The following is a 24597-nucleotide window of genomic DNA, read 5'->3' on the forward strand; positions in this document are numbered from 1 at the left end:
CTCTTGATGCATGGGTTTGGCTGAATTTAACCTCTGGAATTTTATATATGTATTTTATATTTTATATTTGTAATTTTTAAATATATATTTTTACGACTTTAATTGTTGTTTTAATGTGTTTTATATATGTTGTTAGCCGCCTTGGGTCCCACTTTGGGAGAAAGGCAGGATAAAAGTAAAATAAAATAAATATGTGGGCTACCAAAACTTGGATGGGAAAAGCAAACCTTGACTGGGAGGAAGTCCACTTCCAGATTGGAAAAACAGATATCTATATCTGTATCTATGTATAAATGTTAAACTGTGTATGTTGTGCTAGCAACCACAGGGGCTTCCAGGAAATCCTTCTCCTCTTTTTATAACAAAATAATAATAATAATAATAATAATAATAATAATAATAATTTTGGAATTGGGAGGATGGATGGGAGGACCACAAAACAATGACCCAGGGCCACAAATGGCCCATAGCTGCCCTGTTTAATCCTCCTACTCCATAGTGGTTTGATCACTGGAGTACTATGACTTTGGAGTCCAGGGTTCGATTCTCAACTGGACCATACAAAGCCACTGGGTGATCTTTTGCAAATGTCTCTCTACATGTTATTATTATTATTGCATCTAAATGCATCTGAGGAAGTAGATTGAAGTCTAGGCATGGGTGCGCTTTCTCTCCCTCCCTCTTTCTCTCTCTTTGGCGCGCTCCCTATCCCTCCCTCCCTCTCTTCCCCTGCACTCTTCTGTGCGCAGGTTGACCCTCAGAGAGCAGAGGAAGAGGTGGGAAACCCTCCAAAAGGGACCATGCCCTGGTTGCTGCTCCTGCTTCAGCCACAGCTCCCTGCGCGGGGTTTGGGGAAGGTGTGAGGGCAGAGGGAGCCCTGAGAGAGGAATCCAGGGAGCAAGTCCTCTTTTCTCTTTTTCTTCCCCTTCCCTTCCCTCCAAGGGCAAACTTCTCTGCTGACTCACAGGGACGTAGCTAGGATTTTAGGAAGGGGGGGGGGGTCCAGACTAAGTGCCACCATTATAATGGGACTTGGGTGTGGCGGCGCAGCAGCACACACCATTTATTTCTCTAATGGAAGGGGGGGTCCGGACCCCAAGAACCCCCCCCCCCTTGGCTACATCCCTGTGACTCAAAAACTTCCCTGCCCTGGCTTGTTTTATTTTTCCTTTCCCTGCCTCTCCTTTCCCTGAGGAACCCTTGGCAATGGGGCTGAAGGGGAATAGCCCCCTCCTCTCTTCTTTTCCTTTCCTGAGGTAAACACTCCACCCTCTTTCTGTGTTGGGGATGGGGCTCTTAGCCTCTCAAAATGGTGGCACTTAGTCTGGGCCCCCCTTCCCAAAATCCTAGCTATGTCCCTGTCAAAGCCTGTGTGTGTGTGTCTATGAGAGGGGGGGGGGGTTCCCGCAAGAGAGCAGAAATAAGTAAGAGATCCAGATCAAGAGGATAAAGCTCCTTTTTCTGCTTTGAGTTTTTGGAGACTGGTCTCCAGCCTTATGGAGACAGTGTCAGGTGGGCTTTATGGACCACATAAAAGGAGGGGAGGAGGGTCTCTCCTGAGAAAGAGGCTGGAGGGTATTCAAAGATCAGGTCTGCTGTGTCTGCATTGTAAAAGGCCACCCGGCCCCCTTCACAGTTCAAGGTCACCCGGATCCCCTTGAGCTCCTCCTTCAGGGTCAGAACAAGATCATCAAAGGGATCATAGGCTCTGTATGCATTTCCCCACTTCCCCATGTCCCAGATCCCTTCCTTGGGAGTGAAGGTGAAGGAGCCCTTTCTTTCCACAGATTTCCTGGCCACTCCCACAGCCCATCCCTCCTCACTTCCTATAATAACTTCCCAAAAATGCCTGCCTCCTGTGAATCCCTCACAGCCCAGCACAAAAGGGCATATGTCGAATCTCTTCGGATTGTCAGGAAGATCTTGAGGTTTCTCTCTATATGTCACAGTTCGAAGATCCTCAGAAAAGATGAGATGAGGATTTGCTGTCTCTGGATCCAGAGTCACCTTTGCTGTTTTGGGGATGGAAGCAGAGGAAGAAAAAGAAAGTGACATCAATGGAGAGATTGGCTTCAATATCTAAATCTAATCAAGTGACAGGAAAAGCTTCCCACAGATCTATAGAGCTGTCATGTTCTGCCTTCAGGACTGGGATTCTGGTCTCCTTGTTGTTGTTATTGTTGTTGTGAAGTCAAAGGCTTTCATGGCCAGCATCCATAATATTTTGTGGGTTCAAAGAAGATATCAGCCAAAGATGCAGGCGAAATGTCAGGAATAAACTCTTCTAGAACATGGCCATATAGCTCGGAAAACCCACAAAAAACTACGATTACTACTACTACTACTACTACTATTTGTGTAACACTCTCTAATCTGTTCTTCTAAGGGATTCACATGCCTTAATTATCCCACCCAACTCCATATTATTGTCCTGCATATTTCAGTGTTACTGGCTGCAGGAGATTGGTTTGCCTGAGGCAAGTACTCAAAGTCCACCAAACCTCTGAAAGCTTATGTTACAAATTCTTCTAGACGGTTTGTCTCAAATGTGGTACAAGATCCCTTTGCATACTGATATTCCAGATTAAGAATTTTATTGGACACATTCCCCCCGCCCCCCGTTATGGGAACGGGAAGGGGACACTTGGCGTATGACCAAGAAAAAACAGATTTTACCGTACAGCAAAGTTTCCTCAAAAGTCCATTCCCCAGCCCCAAGCCATCCCCATTCAGTGCTGAGGGATGTTAAATGTTCGGGTTGAAAGTCTTCCGGCTGAGCAAAATGGCACGCCTCAGCACTGAATGGGGATGGCTTGAGAATGGAATGGGGCCATTTTGAGGGCACTTTGCTATGCGGTAAAATCCGTTTTTTTCTCAGTCATGCGTGACCCCAAGTGTCCCTTTCCCATTCCCATAAGGGGGAAAAATGTGTGCATGTCACTTCACATGGTGTGTGGCACAATGGCACACCTCCTGTGCTGCATCCAGATGATGCAGTGCCAAAGGAGAGGCATATAGTCACGCCACCATGGCTATAGTGCCCTTTTGAGGGCACAAAAAGGAGCCGTGTTTTGCTGCTCCTTTTTGCACCCTGGAAAGGCTGGATCAGGGCTAAAGTGTGAGGTTGCCGCAGCCCTAATCCAGCTAGGAAAGGGGCGGTCTGTCGAGCCCCTATGTCTCTGTTGTCAGTTTTAAATTACTTTGAGTGGTGAGAGAAAATGAAATACTAATAAATCTGATTAGATTTTATTTAAACCATGGGTGCTTGTCTTTTGTTATTGTGCTTTGCAGGGCATGAGGTGGGATACTTTTAAACGACTGGAATATTACAGGGATGAAGCTTGCAGATAACCCAGTGATATTATCCAAATTCCCAGGGAAGAATTGATAAACTCTACTGGAACCAGCAGAAAACTCAAGGAATGCTTCATGTTCTGTGCATTTCAAATTTAAAAATACACCTCTTCTTTTACCTTTTTTCTGCTGAAGTCCAGATTCCAGAGTGTCTAGAGAGAGAGAGAAAGGAAAGAAAGAGACTCAGCACTAGATGCTGATTCTAAGACAATCAGCAGGAAACATTACAGTATAGCTGAGATCCTAAGAGATGTAATCTAACTTTTCTCATGAGGTATGCCTATTTGTGCTATGCCATTACGGAGACATTGCACAACCAATGTGCATTGTTGCATTGATGCATAATGTACAATGTGCATACACAATCAATCAGTGCACAATGTGCCATGTGTGGTCTTCATAGCACTATGCCAGTGGAAACGTTTGATGCATAGATAAAAGGGGGCTGTAAAATAACTAAATGGAAAGGGGCAATCTTACCTTTTTCACACTGGAAGGAGAGAAAGGAGGAGAAGGAAGCCAAGTCTGCCTGTATCATTGCTAGGTCTGTCTGAATGCATCAGTAGATAAGACTGCTATATGATAATGCCAGCCACTTCTCAGATCAAGATGAAGACAGTTTGCTGTCCTCAATTCATTTGCAGAAGTAAAGGAGACAAATACAAGTACTACAGTTACCATTGGACTAACATCTAGGCTAGGGGTAGGCAACCTGCAGACCATGGGCCGGATGCGGCCCGGTGAGGCCTTGGGACCGGCCCCAGCCTGGTCCTGCCGCCGATTGCCGCCGGGGCCTTTGAGGGGCAATTGTCTATAGAAGCCTCAGAAACATGCATTTATCTTAACATTTTTTAAAAAATCAGCATTTTTTTTCGCATGTCCTCCATTTTTTTATAAAAAAAGTGGCCTCCATTTGAACATTTTGTCCTATTTATTTATTTATTTATTTATTGGCTTCGGCCCCCCAGTTGTCTGAGGGACAGCAACCCGGCCCCCGGCTCAAAAAGGCTGCCTACCCCTGATCTAGGCCCAACTGTGAGATACCCCAGCCACAAATTTTGTTCAGATTAATCATTTTGACTGATCTGATTTTGTCACCATCAAATGGAGGAAAAACAGGAATGAAAGGGGCAATGTATCATGTGAGGGACACCATAATATTTCCACCAATGAAAGCTGCCTTGAAAGGTCAAGTTCCCCATCCCCCTGGATTAGTCATTCATAGACACACGCCTTGTTTGGAATGTGTGCTTAACAGGGTTACCAGGTGAGAGAAAGTACAGGGCTTCTATCCCTTCAATGGTTGTGTAGAAAAGGGAATTTCACCAGGGCTTGTTTGTTGCCTGATCCACGGGCAGCCCTCCTGTTCAGTCATTCTCTTCTGTTAATAATACAGGGCCCTGAAGCACCAGCAGGTACAAATCAATGATCAGACCTGAGGCAGCAGTGTTGATGGCTTTATTACCTCCTGCCTCACCTGAGGTCGGGAATGAAGTGAGTTGCGCTGGGGAATGGGAGATATGGTCGGAATGGAGCGAACACATGTTACAAAAGAAGGCGGGATCGCTGTTTGAGAGCTATCCCTCCTTCAGTTCCCTCTGTTTCCCGGAATGGATTGGAGAGCTTACCAACCATTCCACAGACCCTCACCCTGCTCCTCTGCAATGCCAGGTCGGTTAAAAGCAAGAACCATATCATCTATGATATTCTCCTTGGTGAGGATGCTGACCTGGCTTTCTTTACAGAGACCTGGCTGGGAGAGGATAGCGCCGTTACGTGAGCGCAGTCCCTCCCAGCCGGGTACTCCGTTAGTGAGCAGGTGAGGGGAAGTGGGCGGGGGGGGAGGCGGAGTGGCTCTAGTTTATAAGAACAATCTGATCTTGGCTAGGATACTTGTTCGGATACAAACAGCCCACTTCGAGTGTATACAGTGGATCCTCCCTATACGCGGGTTTGCCATACGCGTATTTGAGCATACGCGCATGGCAAACCCGGAAGTTGTTCTTAATGGCGGTGCGCGTGCACGCGCGCCGCCATTAGGAACAAAGTCCCTCTCCTCCCCTCCTCTTTCCCCTCCCTCCCTCCCTCCCTCCCTCCCTCCCACCTACCTACCTACCTAAACTAACCTACCTTCCCTCCCTCCCTCCTTACCTGGAAGACAAGGGGCCTCCAGGCCGCAGCCGGCTCTCCTTCGGCGGCGGCGACCAGGAGAAAGGGGCCTGGCCTTGTCCTCCTGGTCGCCACTGCTGAGGAAGAGCTGGCTGCAGCCTGGAGGACAAGTGGCCCTTGTCCTCCAAGCTGCAGCCGGCTCTTTAAGAGAGGCGGCGACCAGGGAGGAGGAGGCCAGGCCCCATTCTCCCTGGTCGCCGCTGCTGAGGAAGAGCCGGCTGCAGCCTGGAGGACAAGGGGCCCTTGTCCTCCAAGCTGCAGCCGGCTCTTTAAGAGAGGCGGCGACCAGGGAGGAGGAGGCCAGGCCCCGTTCTCCCTGGTCGCCGCCGCTGAGGAAGAGCCAGCTGCAGCCTCGAGGACAAGCGGCCTCCAGGCCCAGCCGGCTCTCCTTCGGCAGCGGAGACCAGGAGAAAGGGGCCTGGCCTTGTCCTCCTGGTTGCCACCGCTAAGGAAGAGCCGGCTGCAGCTTGGAGGACAAGGGCCCCTTGTCCTCCAGGCTGCAGCCGGCTCTTTCTCAGCGGCGGCGACCAGGGAGAATGGGGCCTGACCTCCTCCTCCCTGGTCGCCGCCTCTCTTAAAGAGCCGGCTGCAGCTTGTAGGCCCCTTGGCCTCCAGGAGCAGCAGCCGGCCATTTTGTGGTGGCGGAGACCGAGGCCGCGAGGAGGACGAGGCCAAGCCTCTTCTCCCTCGCGGCCTCGGCCTCCGCCGCCACAAAACGGCTGGGTGCTGCTTCTGGAGGCCAAGAGGCCTCCAGGCTGGATCCGGGCCACTTTCAGCGGCGGTGGCGACAGCAGCGGCGTGGCGACACAGGTGAGGAGGGAGGGAGGGAGGGAGGGAAGGTAGGTTAGTTTAGGTAGGTAGGTAGGTGGGAGGGAGGGAGGGAGGGAGGGAGGTTAGGAAGGAGGGGAAAGAGGAAGGAGACTTTTCTGTCCAATGGCGGCGCACGTGCACGCGCGCCGCCATTGGACAGAATACTGCTTTGAGCATAAGCGGATTTTGGTATACGCGGGGGGGGGGGGGGCCGGAACGGATCCCCCACGTATACCGAGGATCCACTGTATACCTTAACCTGAGGACGAGGGATAGTCTAGGGATTCTGCTAGTCTACCGACCACCTCGTTGTCTAGCAGACTCCCTAACCAAGCTGACACAGCTGGTCTCGGAGCTGCTGTTGGAGTCCCCCAGACGTTTAGTTCTGGGAGACTTCAACATCCCCCTCAAGACCAACTTAACAGGTGCGGCTCGGGAGTTCATGGAAACCATGACTAACATGGGCCTATCCCAATTGGTTGTCGGGCCCACACACTGTGCAGGTCATATACTCGATGCGGTTTTTAGTACCGAACAGGAATATCCATGGGCGGAGGTTAAAAAAACCACCGCCTTGTCATGGACGGATCATTTCCTCATCAGGGTCGAATTAAGAGCCTCTGTCCGCCCCTCCGGGGGTGGTGGACCCATTAGAATGGTCCACCCTCAGAGGCTAATGGAACCAATTGGATTCCAAAAAGCCTTGGAGGGTTTAATGGTTGGAAATGCCGGTGACCCTGTCGAAGCTCTGGTTAACAATTGAAACACCAACTTTACCAGGGCTATCGACATGATCGCTCCCAAGTGTCCTTGCCAACCCGCTTCAAATCGCAAACCATGGTATACATCAGAGCTCAGGCAAATGAAGCGGGTTGGACAACAACTAGAGCGCATTTGGCGAAAGACTCGACTCTTGTCTGACAAGACTTGCCATAGGAACTTTCTTTGTTCCTATCAGGAGGCAATACATGCAGCGCAGAGACGTTTCTCCTCTGCACGTATTGCGTCTGCAGAGTCCCATCCAGCAGAGCTGTTTAAGGTAGTGAGGGAACTGACGCAGGTACCCCCTGCACAGAACCCTTTACTTAACCCAACAACAGCCTGCTGTGATGCATTTAACAACTTCTTTGCAGACAAAATCTCTCAGATAAGAGCCGACTTAGACACCAGTATTGTAACAGAAACAACGGATGAGGTGTCCATCAACTCCGTTAATGAGATTATCCTGGATCAACTTCAGTCTGTGAGTACCGATGATGTGGACAAGCTCCTTGGTAGAGTGAGAAAAACAACTTGCCCGCGCAACCCTTGCCCATCATGGCTGGCTGTCCAGGGGGGGATGCAGTAAGACAGTTTCTTACGAACATCATCAATGCATCCTTCAGGGAAGGTTATATTTCATCTTGTTTAAAGGAAGCGGCTGTTAGGCCGCTTCTGAAAAAACCTTCCCTGAACCCCCTGGATATGAACAATTATAGGCCACTATCTTTGTTGCCATTCTTGAGCAAGGTAATCGAGAGGGCGGTTACTCTTCAACTCCAAGCTGTCTTGGATGAAACCAATTATCTAGACCCATTTCAAACTGGCTTCAGGACAGGCTTTGAGGTTGAGACTGCCATGGTTGCCTTGATCAGTGATCTGAGTCTGAGCATCGACAGGGGCAGTGTGACCCTGTTGGTGCTTTTAGACCTCTCAGCGGCTTTTGACACAATAGATCATGGCATCCTCTTGGATGGCCTGAGGGGATTGGGAATTGGAGGCACTGCATTGCAGTGGTTCCATTCCTTTCTCTCGGGCAGATCCCAGAGGGTGATGCTCGGGGACAGTTGCTCCAGTAAAAGAGAGCTCACCTGTGGAGTCCCACAGGGTGCTATCCTGTCCCCGATGTTGTTCAACATTTATATGAAGCTGCTGGGTGAGATCATTCGGAGTCATGGAGCTGGGTGTTATCAGTATGCTGATGACACCCAAATCTATTTCTCCATGTCTCGTTCGTCGGTCTCGAATTCTGATGGCATCTCCTCTCTCAATGAATGTCTTCGGGCAGTAATGGGCTGGATGAGGAAAAACAGATTGAGATTGAATCCAGACAAAACGGAGGTGCTCACATTAGCGGCCCCAAAACCAGGAACCGGGTTGCAACGTCTGGTCCTAGACGGGGTCACACTCTCCGTCAAGGACTGTGTTCGCAGTCTGGGGGTGCTCCTTGATTCATCGCTCCTGATGTCAAATCAAGTAAATGCAACAGTCAAGAGCACTTGTTATCAGCTTCGGCTGATATGCCAGCTGCACCCTTTCCTGGAAGTAAAGGATCTTGAGACTGTTGTTCACGCGCTGGTAACCTCACATCTAGATTTCTGTAATGCGCTCTACATGGGGCTACCCTCGTACATGGTCCGGAAACTGCAACTAGTACAGAATATGGCAGCCAGAGTAATTTCCGGAACATCTAGGAGAGACCATATTACTCCAGTTCTAAAGTCCCTCCACTGGCTGCCTATTAGTTTCCGGGCCCAGTACAAGGTGTTGGTTATCACCTTTAAAGCCCTAAATGGCTTGGGTCCAAACTATCTTCGGGACCGTCTTCTCCCCTACAATCCTCCCCGCCCACTCCGCTCCTCTGGGAGAGGCCTACTTCAGCCACAAAAATCTAGGCTCTCGGCTACCTCCCAGAGGGCATTTTCTATCGTCGCCCCCAGACTGTGGTACGGCCTGCCAGATGAGATCCGTCTGCTTACATCCTTAGACAGCTTTAAAAAGGCTGTTAAGATGGATCTCTTCTGGCAGGCCTTTCCAGAATAGCCAACCCGGCCTCAGGAAACTCCCATAAAGAGATACTGCTGCTCCCGTTGATCACTGTTGTATTGATTATTGTTCTGTTGTTCTGATGTATTGTTTTGTTGTTTGACCCTTCGGTCAGTTTTAACTTGTATGGTTTTAATTCTTTGTTAGATTTAATATCTTTTTAAGGGAGGGGAGGGTACCAGGGATTTGATATGTTGTGTATTTTTAACTTGTCAGCCGCCCCAATTGTTCTCAGAGGGGTGGGATACAAATAAATATTATTATTATTATTATTATTATTATTATTATTATTATTATTATTAAATGTGGACTAATGCTCAAAGTGGTGGTCCACGAACCGGTGCCAGTCCATGAACCATTTCTTACCACTTCCCAGCAAGTTTCCAGAATAGAAAGAACAGTAATAGAAATCAATGGGCACAAATATAGCACTGGTCCTGGGCACATTTGAATAAGAATATTGCTAACCCCTACATCAGATAGTCTAAGAAGCCCTGAACTAATGCCCCAATTAGACTAAGGTAATGTGCTGTTTCACTCTCCATCAGCTCTCCTAATTTGCCAAATGTCTTGGAGTCTTTCTTTACCCTTTCAGATCAATGTAACATTTAATTTAAGGTCGTTGCAGACATTCTCTGTTACCTCTGAATTTCTTCATGACACCCTCCAGAAAGGAACTGATATCACAGAAGTCCCAGATCTTCCATTTCAGAGCAGGAGGAAAAGCCACAGGATTCTCAAACATCTTCTTCTCATGCCTGGAGGAGAAAGGGAGGGTGTCATAGAATCATAGAGTTGCCAAATCATGAGAGCCCAACTCCCTGCTCAGGGCAGGATCTTCAGCTAAAAAATCTCATAGAAAAAGACCCCACCACCTCTCTCTCCATCTTTCAAGTGCAATATGTTGTTGTTATTTGCCATCAAGTCAACTTCAGCTTATGGTGATCCTATGAATGAGAGACCTCCAAGATCCCTGGTTATCAATTACCCTGCTCAGGTCTTGCAAACTCAGACTGGATGGCCTTTGTGGTCTCTTCCAACTCTATGATTCTAGAGTCACAGCTTCCTTGATTGAATCAATCCACCTGCAGTGCAGACTGTGTTTTCCTACTGCCACCTCCTTTACCAAGGTCTTTCCCAGTAAGTCACATTGACTCATGATATGTCCAAACTTTAACAGCCTCAGTTTAGTCATCTAAAGGGAATCATCTAAAGAGACATCTGAGAGAAGCAACCACAAATAGTTTTCTGTCAAGCCACATGTGTCATATCCTGGTGCAGGTTTTCAGCATCATGGATATTTATTATGGACAGCTGAGAGGAAAGGTTTTTTGTTTTTGTTTTTAGCTATTTTAGCTATTTAGCTATTAACCAGTTTGTTGGGGCAGGGTGCCTAAATCAGAAGAAGGTTCTGCTATGACTTTTTTTTTTACAATGCAAATTGGCAGTAATGAAATTAATTAATAGAGGAACACTATTCATGGAATAGACTAGGATCGCTAGACACAGAGAGAGATTTTAAGACTAAAACAATATTAAACTGTCACTTTTAGGGCAGCAAAGCTGTGGTGACCTGAGGGCCCATCCCATGAGCCTCATGAATCCCCCCCAAATAAACAAATCTCCCCAGGGGGCAGACAGGGTGGACTGAGACTGTAGGAAGTTATCCAGCTTCACATGCCTTTTTCCTGAGGCTGCAGGAAGGAATTCCAATGTTGGAGGACAGTAAAAGGAGGCATCCTGTGGATGTGATAGGAAAGGCTATGGATTCTCAGGGTATCAAACACTCCCATGCTTCTGAACAGACTTTCCAAAGTGGGAGGAAGATGTAGCGTACAAGAATTGGAGCTGAGATTCTATTGTCGTCTCACTGGAAACCAGTGGTGGGAAGAACAGAAACAGAGAGAAAAGGAAACGAGAAGAAGCTATCCATTAAAGGTGATAAAGAGGCTTTGCCGCTGGTCGGTGCCACAGCATCCACATGCTGCGATACCGACCCACTCCCTCAAAAGAAGCCACTCTAATCAGCTTCTTTTTAGGAGTGTCACAGGTGTGCTCATGTGCTATGATGATGCCCTTTCTGCGAAGCACCGTTCATCATGGTGCACTCCATGTAAACAGGGGTGTGCCAACATGGTGCACGGGCCCTGATAGTAGGGCTGGGCACATGTGGGCACCCAGCCCTACCGAGCCCTACGTTTGGGCCCAGGCCAGCGCAAAGCTCCCATCTGTATCAGCCCAAAGCGTCCACACAATATCTTCCCTGCTGGGCCCAGGAAAAGGTGGTTCTTCTGCCTTTGGTTCTTCTGTCTCTCACTCTTCCACAGGATCACTCTACGTCTGAGAGGAGACAGATGAAGAAAGTGCAAAATGATAGCTTAAAGATTCTTGCATATTGGTCTAAAGAAGCATGAGCTGTCGTGATACAGCTCTGAGGGTTTTGCTACTAGGTGTTGTTCCTCACCCACTCTTTCCATTCTTTCTTGGATCTTTGGAGTGTTTGTGTTTTTTTTTAAAAATTCAGAATATAGTTTAGTATGAAGGGCAAAATGTTCTCTCTGAATTTTTAATTTTTAGAAGGAGTCATAGCCCCAAAGTGCTATTTCAATGGTGAACTACAGCACTAGAAGTAAAAAGGGAACACAGTCTTTCCAAATGTCTTGGAATTAAAGAGAACCCAATTTGACAGCAGGAATAAAATGTTGAGAGAGATAGTCCAGCACAACAAAAATGTCATTTTATTGTTTTAAAAAACTCTGAGAACTGCAACAACAAATGCCATAACCTTCTGACACTTTTGCCCCATCTGAAGCAACCTTACTATGCATTTTGTTATGACAAACTGGATATTTCAAAACTAAACCACAAATTGTTGGAAATGAATGTAAAACCTCTATATGATGTGTATTATTTTTATAATTAGTCATACTGGTTTTACATTGTTACAAACGGCCTAATTTCGAATAGTTCATAGTTCGTTGATTAAAAACCTACAGGAACTTGAAATAATGAATATATAAAACCAAATTATATTAGAGGCTTTGCAAGCACTTTTGGGATGCTTCCTTATTTCTTTGGTAATTATTGCAGTGAAAATATAAGGATTAAGTCAGAGAAGAGCTTTCAGAAATGTTTCATAGGCTAGAAGGAATCCTCTAGCAGTTGTAAAAAGTGAATATTACAGCACCATGTGGTGTAATGGTTTGAGTGTTGGACTAGGAGTTACAAAGATCATGGTTTAAAACCCTGCTCAGCCATGAAAACCCACTGGGTGACCTTGGGTAAGTCTCTTCCAGCCTCCCTTTCTGAACCAATCTTGCCAAGAAAGCTCAGTGATAGATTTGTCTTAGGGTCACCATAAATGGGAAATAAGTTGAAGGCACATAACAACAACAACAACAGTGACCCAAGAGGGCCCATGTTTTGATTGGTCAGATTTTGGAGGTGATGGAGTCACTTTGGTTCTCTCTCCATGAGACTGGAATGGCGTGTTTCACTTACAAATCAGAGCTTTTGTGGGAGAGTTAGAAAAGATCAACTTACCCTTGTAAGAAGCTTCCAATATCCTGTAAACGAAAAAGAGAAAAAAGAAACAACAGTAGAGGCATTTGCATGGAAACCTCTCTCATTGGTCTTAAGTAGCATTTCCAACTATATGAACCAAGATTCAAAATGACCTGAATAGACTAGAAAGCTGGGCCACAGCTAACAAAATGAAATTCAACACGGAGAAATGTAAGGTATTGCACTTAGGGCGGAAAAATAAAATGCACAAATATAGGATGGGTGACACCTGGCTGAATGAAACTACGTGTGAAAGGGATCTAGGAGTCCAAGTAGACCACAAGTTGAACATGAGTCAACAGTGTGATGCGGCAGCTAAAAAGGCCAATGCAATTTTAGGCTGCATCAATAAAAGTATAGTGTCTAGATCAAGAGAAGTAATAGTGCCACTGTATTCTGCTTTGGTCAGGCCCCACCTAGAATATTGTGTCCAGTTCTGGGCGCCACAATTCAGAAAGGACATTGAGAAACTGGAGCGTGTCCAGAGGAGGGCGACAAAAATGGTGAAGGGTCTGGAAACCATGTCCTATGAGGAACGACTTAGGGAGCTGGGGATGTTTAGCCTGGAGAAAAGAAGGTTAAGAGGTGATATGATAGCGCTATTTAAATATTTGAAGGGATGTCATATTGAGGAGGGAACAAGCTTGTTTTCTGCTGCTCCAGAGAACAGGACCCGGAACAATGGATGCAAGCTACAGGAAAAGAGATTCCACCTGAACATTAGGAGGAACTTCCTGACAGTAAGGGCTGTTCGACAGTGGAATGCACTCCCTTGGAGGGTGATAGAGTCTCCTTCCTTGGAGGTCTTTAAACAGAGGCTGGATGGCCATCTGTCAGGGATGCTTTGATTTGGATTTCCTGCATGGCAGGGGGTTGGACTGGATGGCCCTATGGTTTCTTCCAACTCTATGATTCTATGATTCTATGAAATAATTGAAGCGAGCCTAGGACATGTCTACTCGAACTGTTTGCAGTGGTTCCCCCCTCCGCTTTGCATCGCCCTTTCCAGATGACACAGAGCCAAAGACCTGATTCAACAGCAGACTCTTCACAACAAATCTGGGTGAATCCTCACTTAACACGAATTTAAAAGGCTCACCTTCTGCTCCAGATTTTCCTAGAAAATCCAGAGCACTCCATGCCAATTCTAGGAGCTGTCTACACTGTGCTGCCCATTGCCCCTGCCTGCTTGGAAGAGAAATTGGTTGCTGCAAGTATTAATTGTTTATCTTTCAATATGTTTTTAGTTATCACTACGGTTTTAAATTTTTTAATTTTGAATCCTGCAACCTCTCCATATTCCTTAAAAACTTTCATTAATATTCCAATGCTTTCTGGTGGGTCATCAAGAGTGATTACTAAATCATCTGCATATGGCCATAATTTATAGGTCTGGTTTTTAATGTACACATTATCTCTGAGTCAATATTTCCAGTGATAATATAAATAATCGTGGAAATAAGGGACAGCCTTTCCTTGTACCTTCAAGTAGTTTTGCTAATGAAATCAAAAATGTCTTTCAGTTACTTTTGTATACAAAATGGTAAAGGTAGTTCCTTGACATGAATGTCTCTAGTCATAACCGACTGTAGGGGGCGTTGCTCATCTCCATTTCTAAGCTGAAGAGTCAGCGTTGTCCGAAGACTGCTCTGGTGGTCATGTGGCCAGCATGACTGACCAAACGTTGCTACCTTCCCACTGAGAAATGGTACCTATCTATCTACTTGCATTTGCATGCTTTTGAACCACTAGGTTGGCAGAAGCTGGGACTAGTAACAGGAGCTCTTTATACAGCACTCGGGCCTTGAACTGCCAACCTGCCAATCTTGCAATCAACAAAGTCAGCGTCTTAACCACTTGAGCCACCGCATAGACCTCTTCAAAATAGGTAAGAACACAAAATGCCTAGGAGCGGAGATTACAAAAACAAAAAAACCCAAACCCCTCTGAACTGTTTGGTAACAATTATACCAAAAGTGGAAAGAGATACAGCATGATCTCAAAAAATGGAGCCCTGATTATGCAAAATACTTCCTTGTTGTGCATTGCCAACATGAAGCATTATATAAAAGAGAAAAGATCAAGAGATTATATTGAGCAATAGATTAAAGGAAAATTGGTATAAAATGTTTCACAGATGGCACCTGACACCAGCCAAACTAGCAATGATTTATAAAACCCAAAACAGGGAACAACTAACATTGGGACATTTAATCATACTTGGCAGTCCTGTGAAAAAGTTAAGATGTTCTGGGTCCAAATTAATAAATTAATGTCCAGAATTACATTTGTTAAATATGATAGACAGAAATATGAAAAGAAGTATGAAAGACTGGTTCTATACATGGTGAAAGAAGCCAGACTCACACAGAGAAATTAAAGGATTCAAGCTTTTATCTTTCTAAATAGATTATAGTAATAGTTTTGAGAGATTTTTTTGAATTTTGTTTGTTCTGTAATTAATATTTGCCACCTTTTATTTTAAGTATAGCCTCCTCCCCCAGCCATCTCCCATGACTGTTTCTCATTCTGCACTTTCTTAAATTCTTCCTGTTTCTGTATAAAGAAGCCTTGCACAACTTCAAATGGCAACCCTACGTCCATACAATCAAAGAGTTGGAAGAGACCACAAGGGCCATCCAGTCCAACCCACTGTCATGCAGGAACTCTCAATCAGAGCATTCCCGACAGATGGCTATCCAGCCTCTGTTTGAAGACCTCCAAGGACGGAGACCACTACACTCCGAGGGAGTTTGTTCCACTGTCAAACAGCCCTTACTGTCAGGAAGTTCCTCCTAATGTTGAGGTGGAATCTTTTTTCCTGCAGCTTGCATCCATTGCTCCAGGTTCAGTTCTATGGAGCAGCAGAAAACAAACTTGCTCCTTCCTCAATATGACATCCCTTCAAATATTTAAACAGGGTTATCATATCACCTCTTAACCTTCTCTTCTCCAGGCTAAATATCCCCAGCTTCCAAAGTCATTCCTCACAGGGCATGGTTTCCTGACTCTTCACCATTTTAGTTGCCCTCCTTTGGACACGCTCCAGTTTCTCAATGTCCTTTTTAAATTGTGGCGCCCAGAACTGGACACAATATTCCAGGTGGGGCCTGACCAGAGCAGAATATAGTGGCACTATTACTTTCCTTGATCTAGACACTATACTTCTATTGATGCAGCCTAAAATTGCATTGGCCTTTTTAGCTGCTGCATTGCACTGTTGACTCATGTTCAACTTGTGGTCTACTTGGACTCCCAGATCCCTTTCACATGTAGTCTCCTTAAGCCAGGTGTCCCCCATCCTATATCTGTGCATTTCATTTTTCTGCCCTAAGTGCAGTACTTTACATTTCTCTGTGTTGAATTTCATTTTGTTAGCTATTCTGATCATTTTGAACTTTGATCCTATCCTCTGGGATATTGCCTACTCCTTCTAATTTATCCAACTCTAAGATTATATAAATCTAAGGAAGCATTAAATGTTTGAATGAAATCTCAATATTTTTGTATTTTCATGTTCAAAGGTGCCATCATATCATGTTATTTCCTAAAAGTAATGTTTTGGGGAGTAAGACGTTACATCCACATCCTGGACAAGATGGAAGCTGTGCTAACAGCAGTAGAACAGTGTTGTTTGGGGGAGGTTTAAACTAGGGATTCCCTGCCTGGAGTCAGCCATAATATGCTCCACTCTGATCCTTCAGGACCAGGATTTACCTGGAGGAATTGGTTTGCCGGCTGCTTATGCTTTTCATCCATCTCCCGGATGAGACCCTCAAGAGAGGAGAGTTCCTCTGAAAGGATGGCCAGATGTTCCTCCCTTTTGGCTGAAATCTCCTTCTCTGTCTCTTCCATCTGGGCCAGCAGAAGCTTCTCTTGTTCTTCTAGAAACTGGTGCATTCGTCTGAATGCAAGTACAGTCTTTTCCTTCTCTGTTTTTGTTTGCTTCTAAAATAAAGAAAAGGAGAAACAGGAGTGAAAGATAGGGAGAAACTGTCTTTGGAGTATCAGGAGGGGAATCTCCAGCATTCCCTTGGAAGAGACTTGTGTATCATCCCACAGAAAGTGTCAGTATTCATCATTGAAAGAGCTTCATAAAGTCGTGTAAGAGCCCACTGCTTCAAATGGTAGTTTTTTTTAAAAAAGATTTCTCCATTGCATGTTTAGTTTATCCATTTATTCACTCAAGGCTACAGTACTTTCCCACTTCTCAGCAGCAATGCCACTTACAATCAAACCTTGGCTTTCCTCTTCTGTCTTTGCTTTGAATGCCAAAATTTTCTCTCTCTCCTTCTCCAGAGTCTTCATCAAATTCAAAATTAGATCCTGAAAAGAAAAACAAAGTCCCTGTTCACTTCTTTTGTTCAGTGTTTCAAATGGTTTCAGATGAGACTTCTATCAGGCCATCACTACACCTCACCATCTGAATTTTATGGGAATTTTGGACAGTGGTGACCCATTTTTGCAGCCCTCTCCTCTTTTGTTAATGCTGTTTCCACAATTTTCTTTACCAAAGAAAACTCATAAAAATCCCCTCCAGACAACAAAAAAATCTCTGAAAGTCCCAGGTTTTGTTCCTGTACAAATCCATCTTACTTTGGAGATTCCCATGACATTTTCTTCATCCTAGACTTTTCATTTGAGTTTTTAGTTAACATGTTCTCTCTAGGAATCTCTAGGTCCTCGAGCACAACTCTGCCAGAGGCTGACTATAGAGTTGTGCTGGATAACCTAGAAGTTCCTAGAGAAAGCACGTCTCTAGGCATTTTAGGTCCTCCAGCATGATTCTACCATCAACTTCTGGCAGATGTTGACCATAGAGTTGCATAGAGGTTCCTAGAGAGGGGTTCTCTCAGGTAAAAAGAACTGTTTTTTATTAGTTGTTTTTCCACATTCACAGGGACCCTTCACCAATAACTCAAACGAATGTGGAGGGAACACTGTGATCATCATCATCATCATCATCATCATCATCATCATTTTTATTCTGCCTTTCTCCCTCAATTGGGACACAAAGCAGCTTACAAACTATTCCCAATGATGCCAACCATAGTAGTAAAATCTGATGATCCAAAGTGTCAAAGGCAGCCGAGAGATCCAATAGAATCAGCACCAATGTTTGCTCCTGAGCTTTTGCCACTAAAATATCATTTACTACTTGAGTCAGAGCTATTCCTGTGGAATTACGTGTCCAAAACTCAGATGGAAATGGATTTTTAAATACGTGTAAAGCATTAGTTGACAAAGGTCCACTCTCTCCAAAACTTTATAGAGAAATGGAACTAGAGACACAGAATGATAGTTAACACAAAGTGAAGGATCAAGGGATGTAACTTTAATAAAGGGCACATGACAGCATGCCTAAAGCAGCCTGGTTCATCATGGGCTCATTCCCACTTACATTTAAACTGCTTTCCGGTTTGCCTTCGTTTCGTCTTGGTTAATCGAGTCCAAAAGGTCCGTCATTTCCACTATGAAAACGGATCTTTTAATTATCCCCTTGAAATAGCTTCTTTATTGGCATGATTGTCATCCTCACTAGTTTGCACTGCTTCAAAATGTACGTTAATCATCTGTGTGTCATCATTGACGTAAGCATTATCCTGGGCAGCCCAGCTTGGGAACTCAATCTCTATCTCTATACACACACACACACACACACACACAATAAATTGATAGAAGATTCAGTTCAGTGGTTTTGCAACTACTTGTCTCACTATGACCTGCCGTCAGATTGTCGGTAATTTCAAGTAGTTGTAAAATCAGTGAATCAAATCTTCTATCAATTTTACTTTAAAAAAAAATAAAAAAAATAATGTGCCCATAGGTCACACCACAAGCGCAAAGGCAGCGCTGACAGAGGGGGGAAATGGTAGATGTAACAAAAACTGAGGAGGGATGGCAAACACCCCTCTGCCATTAGTCCTTTCCAGAATGATGCAATTCAGATCCGTCGTTCCCACTTGTTGAACATGCTTCAGAATCGACTCTTTACAAAAGAACTGCTAGGAAACCAGTGTCAGGAAAAACTGGGTTGTTTTTTTTTGCATTTGCCTTGCTTTATTATGACATAAATTGATCAAAGTAGGATTAGAACAGGTTTCAAATGGGAACAACAGTCATATAACCTGATCAGCGATTCGCTTTAAATCATAGTGGAAATGCACCCCATGTGGGTTATACAGTGCGCCCGCACTTATGCTGAAGCTGTGTGGCAAATAAACGAATGGCGTGCACACTCTTCATGAGGCTTGAGCATATGCGCTTTTTGCCTTACATGGGGGTGGGTGGGTCCGTAACGGATCCCCGCATAAGGTAAGGGCTCACTGTATAAGGCAGAAACAAAGACAGAACAGCTAAATAAAGAAAAGAAGGCAAACAGTCAATAGGGCAGGAAGTGGCAGCTTCTGTAATAGGGAAAATTGGACTTTTGCCCCTTGATAAAGGCACAGGAGTTTATCAGACTCAAGTTTTGGACCCTGCAATTGCGCTAAGGAAGTGTAAAGAACGTTGCGAAATGACTGTTTCGCGCAATGTCTTACCACATTGCTTGCTTTTCCATCATTCCCCCGTAATGTTATGTTAGCGCTACAATTGCGCAAAAGTTGTGATTTGCATGACGCGAAACCATACATAGCAGAACTGTCTACTACACCAGCGCCTTCCGTTTCTGTCGAGCATTTCGCATCAAAATCCTTGCGCATGCCCTTTGGAGGCTTTGGTGGCATCATGACCTTTGTGCTTCCGGGGGAGTGAGGGGGTTCCCCCCCCCCATCTCTTGGGTCCTATTTAGCGGAGGGGAGGGGAAGAAGGAAAGAGCCAAAGGAAAAAGGGGACTCTGGATGCAACAGGTGACAGAAGGCAAAAGGGCAAATCAGGGTGGCTTTTGGACTGCAAATGCAGTATTTTTCCCCATTATTTTTATTATTAAATATATACACCACTGTCTTTATTTTTATTTATTTTTTCATTATTTTTATTATTAAATATATACAAAATGAGCACATGTTTTGTTGTGTTTTTTGCTGAGGAATGTGTGTGTGTGTGTGTGTGTATTTGCCCTTTGCAACAGTATCCCTTTGCTGGAAGTCAGCTAATAAAAGTGAAAGGGAACAATGAAAGGGCACTTTTTTCCTTGGAGAATCCATGCTAAAATGCGAATGTTACAATCGAATGTTACATTTGTTGCTTTTGTCAATTAGGCAATTGGCAAAACGATACATGCTTTTGCAAGGAATTCAGGGACAGCTCTGAATTGCTTTTAAAAGTCATAAAAGAATGCATGACAATCGCATCCTTTTCTGGCATTTATGGTGACGAATTTATTATTATTATTAATATTACATGTGCAAGAGGCATTCTGGGGTGGCAAGGAGTGGGGGATACAGGATGCATTATTTTTATTATTAAATATATACATCTCTGTCTTTATTTTTATTTTTTCCATTATTTTTATTATTAAATATATACACCCCTGTCTTGATTTTTAGTTATTTTTCCATTATTTTTATTATTAAATATATACACCCCTGTCTTGATTTTTAGTTATTTTTCCATTATTTTTATTATTAAATATATACACCCTGTCTTGATTTTTAGTTATTCTTTCATTACTTTTATTATTAAATATATACACCCCTGTCTTGATTTTTAGTTATTTTTTCAAATAAATCACCTCGCAGCTTGGAGGTTCCCTTTTTCTCTCAGCGCTGCCGCTCTTTGGATAACCTTTTGGGGTCCCTGACATTTGCAGCCTCCTCGGTGTTCATGTAGGGCAGAGGAATGGGGCTGGAATGGATGACCCTTAGGGACCCCTTAAAGTTGCAGCCTCCTCGGTGTTCTTGTAGGGCAGAGAAATGGGGCTGGAATGAATGACCCTTAGGGGCCCCTGACATTTGCAGCCTCCGAGGTGTTCTTGTAGGGCAGAGGAATGGGGCTGGAATGAATGACCCTTAGGGGCCCCTGACATTTGCAGCCTCCGAGGTGTTCTTGTAGGGCAGAGAAATGGGGCTGGAATGAATGACCCTTAGGGGCCCCTGACATTTGCAGCCTCCGAGGTGTTCTTGTAGGGCAGAGAAATGGGGCTGGAATGAATGACCCTTAGGGGCCCCTGACATTTGCAGCCTCCTCAGTGTTCTTGTAGGGCAGAGAAATGGGGCTGGAATGAATGACCCTTAGGGGCCCCTGACATTTGCAGCCTCCGAGGTGTTCTTGTAGGGCAGAGGAATGGGGCTGGAATGAATGACCCTTAGGGGCCCCTGACATTTGCAGCCTCCTCAGTGTTCTTGTAGGGCAGAGAAATGGGGCTGGAATGAATGACCCTTAGGGGCCCCTGACATTTGCAGCCTCCGAGGTGTTCTTGTAGGGCAGAGGAATGGGGCTGGAATGAATGACCATTAGGGGCCCCTGACATTTGCAGCCTCCTCGGTGTTCTTGTAGGGCAGAGGAATGGGGCTGGAATGGATGACCCTTAGGGACCCCTTAAAGTTGCAGCCTCCTCGGTGTTCATGCAGGGCAGAGAAATGGGGCTGGAATGAATGACCCTTAGGGGCCCCTGACATTTGCAGCCTCCGAGGTGTTCTTGTAGGGCAGAGGAATGGGGCTGGAATGAATGACCCTTAGGGGCCCCTGACATTTGCAGCCTCCTCGGTGTTCTTGTAGGGCAGAGAAATGGGGTTGGAATGAATGACCCTTAGGGGCCCCTGACATTTGCAGCCTCCTCAGTGTTCTTGTAGGGCAGAGAAATGGGGCTGGAATGAATGACCCTTAGGGGCCCCTGACATTTGCAGCCTCCGAGGTGTTCTTGTAGGGCAGAGAAATGGGGCTGGAATGAATGACCCTTAGGGGCCCCTGACATTTGCAGCCTCCGAGGTGTTCTTGTAGGGCAGAGAAATGGGGCTGGAATGAATGACCCTTAGGGGCCCCTGACATTTGCAGCCTCCGAGGTGTTCTTGTAGGGCAGAGGAATGGGGCTGGAATGAATGACCCTTAGGGGCCCCTGACATTTGCAGCCTCCTCACTGTTCTTGTAGGGCAGAGAAATGGGGCTGGAATGAATGACCCTTAGGGGCCCCTGACATTTGCAGCCTCCTTGGTGTTCATGCAGGGCAGAGGAATGGGGCTGTAATGGATGACCGTTAGGGGCCTCTTAAATTTGCAACCTCCTTGGTGTTCATGCAGGAAAGAGCGACCCCCCCTCCCCCGGGGTTGTCCTGAAAAAGGAAGGCCACGGGAAGGGAATGGGGTGAAAAAGCAGCCCTGCATCATGGGAACTTTGCAATCAGTAAGTTTTGTGTTGCATTGCGCTGCTGCCTACCACACCAAACCATTTTGCAACACATTCGCAAGGATAACGGGAGACAAAGGCCTGACTTCCCTTTTTTCCTGTAATGCCCAAAAAGGGGAGGAATGACGCTAAAACTACGGGAGCATTGTGCATAGAAATAAATGGCGTCTGGAAGAACATCGCACTTTCACGTTATTGCGCAACATTGGTGAAGCTAACATTGCGCGATAGGCAGGAAAAATCGCCAAAAACTCGCGTCTGATAAACTCCATTGTCTGACCTAAAGTTGTGGTAAACCAGCTGAAGGCAAAGGTGGAGGAATACCATCCATAAAAAACTGATTTAGTAACAAGTAGGCCACCTTGTGGTCAAAGAAAGAGGGTAAGTCACTTGCAGTGAGATCTTGGACAGTAGGTTCCTCTTTGTATCCAGCAACGAGGTCTCAGGTCTTGTCCTGAAAATCTCACAGCCTGGGGCTTGTATGGGGATGTGGGTGGGGGTGGGGGTGGGTGTAGAGCTAGATCAAACCTTGCTGGGGGGCTGTCCCCCTTTCCCCCCTCCTACCTTGTATGGTTTCAAGGCCTCCTCCAGAGGAATCACCTTGTGGTTTTCATGCTCCTTTGACTTGTCACACACCAGACAGATGGAAGTTTCATGGTCCTTGCAGAAGAGCTTGAGGGGCTCCTGGTGTTTCTCACAGACTCTCTCCTTGCCTTCTGCTCTCGTAGTCCCCTGAAGGCTGAGTTTCTTGGTGATTTCTACAAGGTTGGCTAACTGCCAATTTGGCCTGAGTTTCCTTTGCAGAACTTTTTCTCTGCACTGAGGGCAGGAGGTCTCCATAGCGCCCGACTCCTTCCACCACTGGGTCAGGCACACATGGCAGAAATTGTGCCCACATTCTAAGGACACAGGATCCTTGAAATACTCCAGGCAAATTGAACAAGTGGTTTCCTCCTGGAGGGGATCCCTAGCAGCAGCAGCAGAAGCAGCCATGTCCAGCTTAGAAAGAGCACTGTTACTTTCACTTTCTTTGCAAGCAATGAAAGAGCATTTCCTTTCCTGTAAATGGTTCACTCCACATGATGGCATCAGCCTCGGACAAAGGGGAAACAATGGGAGGAATATTTTCTAGATAAAGAACATTCATTTTTAAAATTAAGGCCAGGAATTTTGTAATACTATGACATTATTTTTATTTGTATTGATTTAAAATATTTGTCTTTTGCCTTTCAATCTGCCAGGGACTCCAAGGCCACATGCATAGTGTGTTATGTTCAAGCATATTTTACTCCTGCCTTTAAATGCCTTTCAGAACCAACGAATAACTCATAACATTTTAATCCAGGCTTGCCACACATCAGGGTCTGGCGCTGAGTTTCCAGTTTTCATGGGCCATCTCCAAACAGATGAGAGGGCCAATTTTCCAGTTTTGGAGGGTTCAGCTTGAGGCAAGAAGAAAGAACTGCCTGCAAATCTCCTGCTCAGCTATTAAAGCTGAAGCTGGGTACAATTTCCTTGGCTGTAGCAAGTTGAAAAGACTTTGGGTGTGTCTGTGTTTTTATGGAGTTGCTTAGTGATCTTCCTCCTTTCCTATTAAAGTTGAATCTTGGTACAATTTGCAAGGTTTATTTCATCTACTGCTACAATTTGAAAACACTTGGGGGAGGGTAAAATCTTCGAAGTTACTTAGTGGCTGAACAGACCTCCCGTAAGGGGTAGCCTGCAGCCGCATCTTTCATCATCAGATTGGGGCTGCAGCAACTACATGCAGCAGCCCTGATCTGGCATACTGTGGCACAAAAAAGGAGCCACAAAAAGCAGCTCCTTTTTGCACTGCGGAAAGGGCACCCTAACCGCAGCAGAGGCCACTTCTTCAGCGCCGCATGTGTAAGCACTGCACCAAAGATGTGGCGTGATACCGCCCGCTGTCTGATCAGGCGGGTGTCATGTGGGCGGCGTGGGGGGTTGTGTCCAGCATGCATACGCTATGCCCCTACTCCATCTTGAGACTTGATTATTATGCCAGTCTATTCAACCTCATAGGAGTTTTTTTACACTGGAGGGATGTATCACCATCCCGAAAGAAGAAGAAAGTGAGGCCAATTCAGAAATGCATGTAATTATTTACAAGCTCATCACACACAAACAAGAACAGCATCCATCCAAAAGTGAAAGCAGTGCATATGTGAATGAATTCAATTCACTACCAATCTGCTTTCTATTGCGAATTTACATGATTGCGCTTGCGAAGCAAGAACAGAATCGTGTTTGGACGACTTTGCAGTACTGGTCCCAAGGAACACCCCCCTGCCAAGTTGGAGGTGGCTAAAATTGAGGAGGTGGTAGGATATATGCTCAGCCTCCTCTAATTCCTCCAAAAACAGCTCCAAAATAACTGGGCAGCCAGTGAGTAGGAAGGGAAATCGCAAGAGGGAAAAGCGCAGCAAAGGATCTTGGGAATTATAGTCTGTTTCAACTATTTCCTGACAGAGCATTAAATTGAGCTTTTGTGTTGCTGCTAGGTGCCTTCAGGTCGTTTCAGACTTATTTCAGACTCTATCATGGGGTTTTCTGGGCAAGATTTCTTCAGAGGGGGTTTGCCTTCACTTA

At 45.5% G+C, this 24597-nt stretch overlaps 1 protein-coding gene across 1 annotated transcript; it reads right to left on the reverse strand.

Annotated features, from left to right (window-relative positions):
• Positions 1–1366: 1366 nt before the first annotated feature.
• Positions 1367–23003, reverse strand: LOC149320886 (E3 ubiquitin-protein ligase TRIM7-like). The gene is made up of 7 exons (XM_089505304.1): positions 22552–23003; positions 16933–17028; positions 16420–16650; positions 12682–12704; positions 9781–9896; positions 3474–3506; positions 1367–2012 (listed from the first exon to the last, which is right to left on the reverse strand). The coding sequence occupies exons 1-7, from the start codon at positions 22978–22980 to the stop codon at positions 1495–1497; spliced, it is 1446 nt and encodes a 481-aa protein (XP_089361430.1). The 5' UTR covers positions 22981–23003; the 3' UTR covers positions 1367–1494.
• Positions 23004–24597: the final 1594 nt, after the last annotated feature.

Source organism: Sceloporus occidentalis, unplaced genomic scaffold, assembly GCF_023333645.1.
Source record: "Sceloporus occidentalis isolate IW3139 unplaced genomic scaffold, rSceOcc1.0.p SCAF_1, whole genome shotgun sequence".
NCBI classification, from domain to species: domain Eukaryota; kingdom Metazoa; phylum Chordata; class Lepidosauria; order Squamata; family Phrynosomatidae; genus Sceloporus; species Sceloporus occidentalis.

Excerpts from the sequence above, each read along its gene's own strand:
- LOC149320886 (XM_089505304.1), bottom strand. The coding sequence starts at position 22,980 with ATGGCTGCTTCTGCTGCTGCTGCTAGGGATCCCCTCCAGGAGGAAACC. Across the intron at positions 12,705-16,419 it reads CGGCAAACCAATTCCTCCAG|GATATTGGAAGCTTCTTACA; the intron begins GTAAATCCTGGT and ends TTTCGTTTACAG. Across the intron at positions 9,897-12,681 it reads ATTGGAAGCTTCTTACAAGG|GCATGAGAAGAAGATGTTTG; the intron begins GTAAGTTGATCT and ends TTTCTCCTCCAG.